This window comes from Colletotrichum karsti, assembly GCF_011947395.1.
Source record: "Colletotrichum karsti strain CkLH20 chromosome Unknown Scaffold12, whole genome shotgun sequence".
Taxonomy (NCBI): domain Eukaryota; kingdom Fungi; phylum Ascomycota; class Sordariomycetes; order Glomerellales; family Glomerellaceae; genus Colletotrichum; species Colletotrichum karsti.
The window spans coordinates 666,750-675,065 of NW_024065912.1; the positions used below are offsets into that span (position 1 = coordinate 666,750).

At 56.4% G+C, this 8,316-nt stretch overlaps 2 protein-coding genes across 2 annotated transcripts; one reads left to right on the plus strand and one right to left on the minus strand.

Annotated features, from left to right (window-relative positions):
• Positions 1-69: 69 nt before the first annotated feature.
• Positions 70-2,317, plus strand: CkaCkLH20_04588 (arylsulfatase precursor; the record flags this gene model as incomplete). The annotated part of the gene is made up of 7 exons (XM_038887307.1): positions 70-347; positions 420-505; positions 573-652; positions 704-810; positions 870-1,222; positions 1,271-1,749; positions 1,802-2,317. 7 exons carry the CDS (start codon positions 70-72, stop codon positions 2,315-2,317), a joined length of 1,899 nt encoding a protein of 632 aa, XP_038747473.1.
• A 1,633-nt stretch (positions 2,318-3,950) lies between these two features.
• On the minus strand, positions 3,951-7,823 carry CkaCkLH20_04589 (uncharacterized protein; the record flags this gene model as incomplete). Its single annotated transcript, XM_038887308.1, has 3 exons — positions 3,951-4,036; positions 4,087-7,422; positions 7,646-7,823. The coding sequence occupies 3 exons, from the start codon at positions 7,821-7,823 to the stop codon at positions 3,951-3,953; spliced, it is 3,600 nt and encodes a 1,199-aa protein (XP_038747474.1).
• Between the last annotated feature and the right edge of the window lie 493 nt (positions 7,824-8,316).

The window sequence follows — 8,316 nt, forward strand, 5'->3', positions numbered from 1 at the left end:
TCCATGCAGCCAAGCTGTTCAACATAGTAACCGTCCAAATATCTGAGCATTCTCCAGTGCCTCCCCAGAATGAAGCTTTCCACGATGTACCTCGGCCCCCTCTTGGGCGGCGCCGTTGTCCTCAGCACCAACGCCAAACCCAATATCGTCTTTATCTTCACCGACGACCAGGACCTCCGCCACGGCTCCCTCGACACGCAGCGGGCTGTACAGGAACACATCGTGTCCCAGGGCACCGTCTTCACGAATCACTTCGCCAGCGTCGCCGTCTGCTGTCCCAGCCGGGTGTCTCTCATGCGAGGACAGCACGCGCATAACACGAATAACACCGCGATCAAGGCTCCTGGGTAAGACGCCGCGCTTGTTTGTTTTCATGACTATTTGTCTCGGGATTATTGCCACTGACCATATGATGTTAGAGGGGGATTCCCAAAGTTCAGAGCCGCCGGTCTTGAGGAGGATTACTTGCCTCACTGGCTAGGGAAGGCGGGCTACAACGCTGAATGTAAGTTCTCCCATTGAACAAGCACAAACGGAGCGATGTATATGATGTTTGCTGACCGATTACTTAGACGTCGGGAAGCTCTTCAACGGCGACTCACTGCTCTCGTACGACCCGCCTCCCAAAGGATGGAGACACATTGATGTCTTGGTAAGAAACCATACCGACACCAATTAAAATCAGCTGCTGACGCCGTCGAAGCTCGATCCGTACACCAACGCCCACAACACCGTCGTCATGTCGGAGAACGGCGCGCGGCCAGTCTGGTACAAGGGCTTCCACCAAACCGACGTCGTCCGCATCAAAGCGTGAGCGTCTCCCAGCCAGTCCCTCCATAATCCATATCGCAACTGACATCTCATCCTAGCCTCAACCGACTCGAGTCCCTGCTGAAGGAAGACAACCCCTTCTTCCTCATGATCGCCCCGACGGCACCGCACGTCGAGAACCTACGAGACCCCCCGACACCCCCGGCGCGCCATCTCGGATCCTTCGCCAACGCCACCGTCCCGCGCGCTCCGAATTTCAACCCCGCGAGCGACGAACACCAGTCCGGCAAGCCGAGCTGGCTGAGGCATCTCAAGGCTCTCAACGAGACCCAGGTCGCGGAGATTGACCGCTTCTACCAGCGCCGTTTGGAATCTCTCAAGGGCGTGGACGACATCATCGACGACGTGGTCGGGATGTTGGGAGACCACGACGCTCTCGATAACACGTACAGTAAGTAGCCCGGAGTCTGTCGAGTTCGCCAGGCTCACGGTCTTCAAGTCATCTACTCCACGGACCAGGGCTACCACCTCGGAACCCATCGAGCCGGGGTGGGCAAGTCGCTTCCCTACCTCGAAGACACGAACATCCCCCTCGCAGTGCGCGGCCCGGGCATCCCGAAAGGCGCGGTCTCCAGCAACCCGAGTCTCGTCGTCGACTTTGCGCCGACCTTCCTCGAAATAGCCGGGCTACGTCCCGACTCAGACGGCTACCCGCCCTTCTTCGACGGCTCCAGTCTGCTGGATTCCTGGAAGAGCCCGAACTCGTCCGAGATCTCGAAGAGGAAGGAGGCCGTTAATATCGAGTACTGGGGCAACGGGTTCGTCGAGATGCAGGAGTGGTCGGAGGGCGACTACGGCTCGTACTTCCCCGGGCTGTATCTCGAGAACGATTACAAGACGATGCGCGTCGTGGGGGTGAATAGTTCGTGGATGTACTCTCGGCGGTGTTCCAACGACGCGGAGCTGTACAATACCAAGGTAAGTCGTCTACTCCGTGGCAAAAAACGGGCACAGCTGACAATGATCTCAGGACGACCCGTACGAGCTACTCAACCTCGCCAACTCAACAGACCCCCACCACCAACGCGTCCTCTCACGACTAAACGCCCTCCTGCTAGTCTCCAAATCCTGCACCCAGTCAACCTGCCGAGACCCCTGGAGCGTCCTCCAACCCCCCGGCACGTCCCCGAGAACAGCAGTACGCACGCTTGAAGACGCCCTGGACCCCGCCTACAACTCCTTCTACAACGCCTTCCCGCCCGTCACGATCGGGGAGTGCGTGGGCTACCAGCTCGCGTCGAACGAGGGCCCGTTCTACCCCTCCGGAGCCGAGTTCGGCCGAGGCCTCGCGTACAGAGAGCCCACCGACAACTTTGTCTTTCCGGAGCCGGAGCCGGTTGTCGGGTTGCCTCGCAACGGGTCCCGAGGCGGCGGTTGGGAACAGCGTGAGGCGTCGTATGAGATGCTTTTGGAGGCTTCTCGGGTTCTGACGGATGATGAGATTCGGAACGGTGGGAATGGTACTATCAGTGGATTTAGAACGTAGTATTAGAAAGGGGAAGGTCGTATCATGGTCTTGGGGGTCAGTTGTTCGATACCCTTCCTTGAGCCAACCTTGGAAGCAACGGCCTGTTGATACGTCCAGTCATCCATGATTCTCGTTCATTCCATCGTAATCGTACTTTCCATCATCCTCATTGTTATCCCTTCCCCCTGTCATGGATGTCACATTCCACGGGACTACCTCCGGCGAGGGCGGGGCCGTTCCGAAAAACCCACGACCGGGACGGACCCACGGGGCCAAGGACGGAGGCGTCGACAACTCCCCCAACAGAATTCCGCGATCCCTCTCTCACATGCGTCAGTGCAAGTACTCCGAAATGGTATGTGTTCGTAACTAGCACGCATCATCGACACAATCACCACCAAAAACACCCACCACCTCACCTGAGGGCACTCCTCTAAACCAGGGATAGCCACAACTGAGGCCGAGCATCATACATCACAATGGGATTCTCAGAGATGGGGCTAAAGACTTTGTTTTGATTGACAGCTATCTTCCCCATAGGGCCGCCTCCCCAGGTCCCAAATCCCTGCCGGTATCGACCGCTCCCCGTCGGACGCGAGCTTCTTCTTCCTCCCCTCGTGTGGGTGTCTTCTGCTCAGCTAGCCAGAAGTGGGCAAACAACCTCCTTGACGCCCTTGCCCACGAAACTCCGGTCCGGTAATCTCATTTCAACTCCGTAATGAGACACCGGACCCCCCTGCGCAGGAACTTCAAATGGACCGCCCCGAATTCCGTATCCCTTTCCCGAGACCCTAGTACAATTCCCATCAAAAAATTGCAACCCAATGATTGCGAGTCCCGAGTTGATCGAGTCCGTCCGAGTCCGTTTTCGGCAAATAGACAAGTGTGTTAAATGGTTGACCTTGGGCGACTTCGTTGACGAAGCGTCATGGTGAACCTGGCGCATAAAGCCACGCCAGCCAGTTCATCCAGGTTCTACGCCGGACGTAAACCTGGAAGCCCGGGCTGATACAGCTCGCGCAAGAATCGAATAATAAACATGCGCCATTCCCAATCCTTCCAAAATGAAGTAACTCCACGCCACTCCAGACCGCAATCCGCATTAGTCCAAATGCACCCACGTACATTGAGTAGCGGGAAAGTCCGCCGATGTGCCATCCAATCCAAGAACATCCGCCTCAGTCGCTCTGTCTGGATTCCTGAATGAGTGTGGTGATATCGAATGGGTCGGCGGGACTGGGACGGTTCTTTTTCTGATATACATAATAAGCATTGCCGCTTGCGTGTTGTCGACAGGTTCGCTTCTTGAAGAGCGTAAACGTAAAAATGTGCGTGGCATCGCTGTGTGCCACATTCGGAAGAATGTTCCCTTGTGAGGAAATCATGTCGTAACGTCATACAATTGTGTACTTTTTTCTTTTCCGTAAAAGCGTTGTGGGGTATTTTGTGTCGCTTGTATCGTACTTTTTCTTTTGTGAGAATACCTCTCATCGTTTTGAATCGCCATCCAAAGACTTTTAATTCCCCGGGGATTCCTCCAGCAATTGAGAGCAATCGCCGGCGATCCTCCACAACTGGTTCCCGACCGAATAATGGTACTGCAGAGGGATGGCCTCCCCGATCGGTCCTTTTACCTTCATGGACGGTCGTTTTACTCGCAAGCAATGATGGACTTTTCGGCTCGGGCTCGCATGTGAGTGGCGTGAGTCTCGAGGCATCGGGCCATGAGATGAGTAACTATTCTCATGTTAGCAGTGAGTGGCAATAAAGATGGGTTGAAATCTTACCTGGCCACACAGCAGCTTTATCAAGCATGTAAGCCGTGACCCGTAGAATCTTCGCCGCATAGCCCGTGTGGTCTTCCATCTGCAATCTGGCATCCACCCCAGCAATGCTGCCAGGAACGAACTCAAAGTTCATTTTCAGCTCAGCTGACGCCAAAACTTCCTGCACCTTCCCCAACAGCTTGACATCCTCATCTTCCAAGAGCATAATGGCAGGAACCTGTGACAAATCGACATCGTCCTGACCGAGAATTCCCAAGTATCGTCCAACCCGGTCTTGTAACGTCGCAACCCATTCGGCCAAAACCTGAGCACAATCGAACGCACACATCGCGGACTGAAGGGGAAGTTCTCGGCTAGAGAAGTCGGCGAAAGTTACTCCGAGCTTGTCGGACATGGCAAGAGAATCGGCGGCGTAAAAAGCGGCCTTCCGAAGGTGTTTCTCCCTGCGTGAAGTGGAGCGATTTGCGAGTTGCGAGGCTGTCTGGGTCGGAGGCGGGAACTTCGCCGAGGAGAACTCCGGAGATGAGGATTGGGTTGCCGGAGACTCTGCAAATACCGAGCTCGACACCGAGTTGTCGGAAGGGTCTGTGCCATTTGATTCCGCGTTGGATGCAGGGGAGTGCTCGGCGTGCTGGATGATTTCGCTGCCGCGAGAGAGCTCTTCCGCCATGGCGTCCCAGTCGCGTTGCCAGAACTTCTCCTTGGAGCGGGCAAGATTCACGAAGAGTCGCACGTAAGCGAGGTCAAGCAGTGGAATCGCATCAGCTGAAAGCGGGCCCAGGCCAAACGGATTCGGTCTCTCCAGGCTGTGGTTCGGGTTGCTCGCCCACGCAGCTTGCCAGGCCTTCAATGCTGGTTCGATGTGACGATGCATCTTTTCTGTTTCCTCGTTGGTCCACACCTTGTTGTGGTGACGCTGTCGAGTTTCCCAGATGTAGTTGTGCAGTGCGTTGATCAGAATCAGACAACCAAAAGTCGACGGCTTCAGGTCGCTCTTGGGGAGGTCGTTCACAGTGCCTGTAGGCCCAAATCCTTGTTGTGCGTTGTTGAACGCGAGCTGCTTTTGCTGTTTCTCATTTGTCCTGAGCAGCTCCCCTAGAGCCTCATGGAAAGTCATGCGGTTGTGGTTGGCTGCGCGGACGCCGCCCTTGGCTGCGAAGGCAGTGCTGCTCTCGGCGGAAAAGAAGTCCTCGTCGCAAGGCAAGTCGAGTAGTACTTCAGAATTGGTGAGCGCAGGGGTGTGGTTGTAAGCCGCAACCAACAGGCTGGAGAGGATGAAGACGACGTAGAGTGTGCGCTTGCGCTCTTCCATGGTCTTCCACTGAATCCATTCGGCGTGCTCCTCGGTGTCCGACCTGAGACCGGTCCAAGTGCCATCATCATGCATGTGAGTATCTTGAGTCTCGCTAGACTCGACGCGAATGGGACGCAGGAGGTCGGCAGCCTGGGCCAGGCTGACCAGGGCGGCACAGTGAGTCGAGGCAATGTCGCTGGCTGTTTTATCGCCGCAGTTATGGCCGTAGACGACGTTGAGAAGCATGGCCTGTACGAGCCACACCGGGGTGTGAACGGAAGATTCCTGACTGTGAGAGCTGGGCTCGGATGCTGGAGTTCTTCGTAAGTCTGCCTTCCTCACGTCGGCTTTCCGCCTCTCCTCTAGGTACAGCTGGATCATTTTCTTGGCCATCTCAAAAAGTTCCCGAGACTGGACGTGGTCCATTTCGTACAAGGCTCCGATGGCAGACATGGAAAGGATGAGACACCCACTCCCACCGATGGTGTTGGATCGGTTGGCAGCAGAGGGCGGCATCTCAAAGGTCAAAGTGGGAATGTGCAAGAACGGCAGATGTGGGTGGAAGTAACGAAGATAAGCGCCAACATATCGTTGTAAGTCTTGAGTGCTAGGTAAATTCTTTACATGGTCTGAAACACTGTTGGCAGTGTTCTGAAAGCCTGGCGACAGCGGCGAGCTCGGGGTCGCGAAAGAGTATCTCCGTCCCCCAAAAGGAGAGCACTGCGAGAGAGCCCCGACAATGGTACTCCGGGTAGTTTCCGTGATGGTGGAGACGGGCGACACGCCGTGGTTTCCGCCACTGAGAGACGAGGGCGTCTCGGGTCCTGCATTGTTGTTGAAGTTGAGGGCTGCGTGGTTGAGGTTTTGGGTGTTGTTCAAACCGGCAACCATTGAAGGACTCATAGAGCTTAGGGAAGGAGGCGGGGTCGAGAAGTAGGCATCACTGAGTTTTTGAGCGGCGGGTTGGGGAGAGACGGGAGCGCCGCTCATGAGGTCCGGGAAGACGGAGCCATTGAGATCCATGGCGAAAGGGTTCGGGACCTGGGGCGGACCCATAAGACCCGGCTGCCACATGGAGCTGGTGCCGGCAGGGGGGTGGTGGTTAGAGCCGTCGACCATAACGTCGCTGATGCCGCTCTGGCTGGTGGTGCTGATGGCGGACGGGCTGGATCCGTCTACAGCATTTTCAGCGCCGTGGAACGACATTTGGTTCTCGAAGCCGGTCAGCCAGTCAAAGCTGTCGTCCAGCTGGGTGGACGACATGTCATTGGTGAGACTGTGGAAGGGCGAAGCCTGATCCAAGGCCATGGACTGGGGCGAGTCGTTGTAGTGGAGAGCATTAGGGTTGATGGTGGAGCCCGGTCCGAACAACAGCCCCTCGAAGTCGAAGTCCGGGTTGTAAGCGGCAACGGGAGGAGCAGTTCGCAGACCGCTGAAGTCCATGTGGTTGATGCTGTGCGTATCAAGCTTTGCCAAACCGTGAGACATGCCGCGCTGGCCCATGACAGCTGACATGCCGCCAAAGTCCATGTTGTGCACGGGCAGGCCGGCAAGACTAGGGTGACGGCTGTGTGTACCGGGCGGCATGCCCCGGGCTACCTGGGCATTGGCGGCCGCGATCATTTGCATGGCGTTTTGGTCGACATGACTGATGGTGTTGGCCCTCGGGCGCATGGAAGCAGCGGCATTCGCAGCGGCAGCGGCATTGGTGCCTGCGACGCTGTTCTTGCGAGCGCGACTGGCACCAGGCGCAGCGCCACTTGCGCTCTCGCGGCGATTACGAGGGCGGGAAGAAGGAGTGGTCGTCTGGTGCAGCTTCTGCTGGTGTCTCAGCAGCAGATCGCGACGAGCAAAACATCTTGTGCATTCGGGGCACTCGAAGGGCTTCTCCTTGGTGTGGGAGCGCTCATGGCGTTTCAGATGCTCCAATCGGGCGAATGAGCGCTGACAAGTCGCGCACACATGCGGGCGAGGCTTATCGGTTTTGGGGGGAGGAAAATTGGCAGGCGTCTTCGTATTGACGGTAATAGTAGAAGCCGCTGCTGTGTGCGAAATTAATGGTCAGCTCAGTTCTCATCCTTTTTTTTCTTTCGCATCATGTGTGCTGCGGCAGCATACGGAGCGGGATTGAATGGCGGGACATGCGGGTGGGAACAGGAGGGGCAACATGGAGGGGTCTTTTGGTGGGCGGTGTCGGTGCAGGCGCAGGCGCAGGCGCAGGACAGGTGCAGGTTCAGGCGTGAGAACGAGAGGTGCGACTCATACCACTATCTTCGGTAGCCGGAGCAGGAGCAGTGTTGCTGCTGGAGCTGTTGGCGGCAGCCGCAGGAGCAGCGGCAGCGGCAGCAGTCGCAGCACCACCCGCAGTGGATGCGGCGGCGGCGGGAGACGAGGAATTGGTCATGTCCGAGTTCTTTTCGACCTTTACCTCGGTGTTGCTCATAACCATCGTAATTCTTTTTCTTTTCTCTTTTTTATTTTTCGCTGGTCGTTCGTTTCCGTCGTTTTCGGTCGTGAAGGAGGAAGGAAGGAGGGGTGGTTGGTTTGGTTGGTAGGCTAGAGGATGGAGGAGGGTCCCTTCTTTTTTGGTTGTGGGCGCAGCTCGGTGTGCGGTCGGTCGATAGTGCGCAACAGCGGCAAGCGAGAGATGGAGAGAAAGTGTGCGAGCGAGACCTGAGCACGACACACTTGCAGAACGTATGAAAGAAGATGAGGTCGGTTTTTTCCCCTTCAGCGGATGTGGTGGGAGGAGGAGGAAGAAGAAGAGTCGGAGGAGGCGTAGTAGTGGTGGTAGTGGTGGTAGGAGGAGTCGGAGGAGGAAGGTGAAGACAAGAGGGAGATGTTGTTGTCCGAAGCCGAAAGTCGCATGCTATTTCCAAGCAATGAAGGGAAAGCAGTCAAGTCGAGGAGACAGCAAGCACGGAAAATGGTCGGAG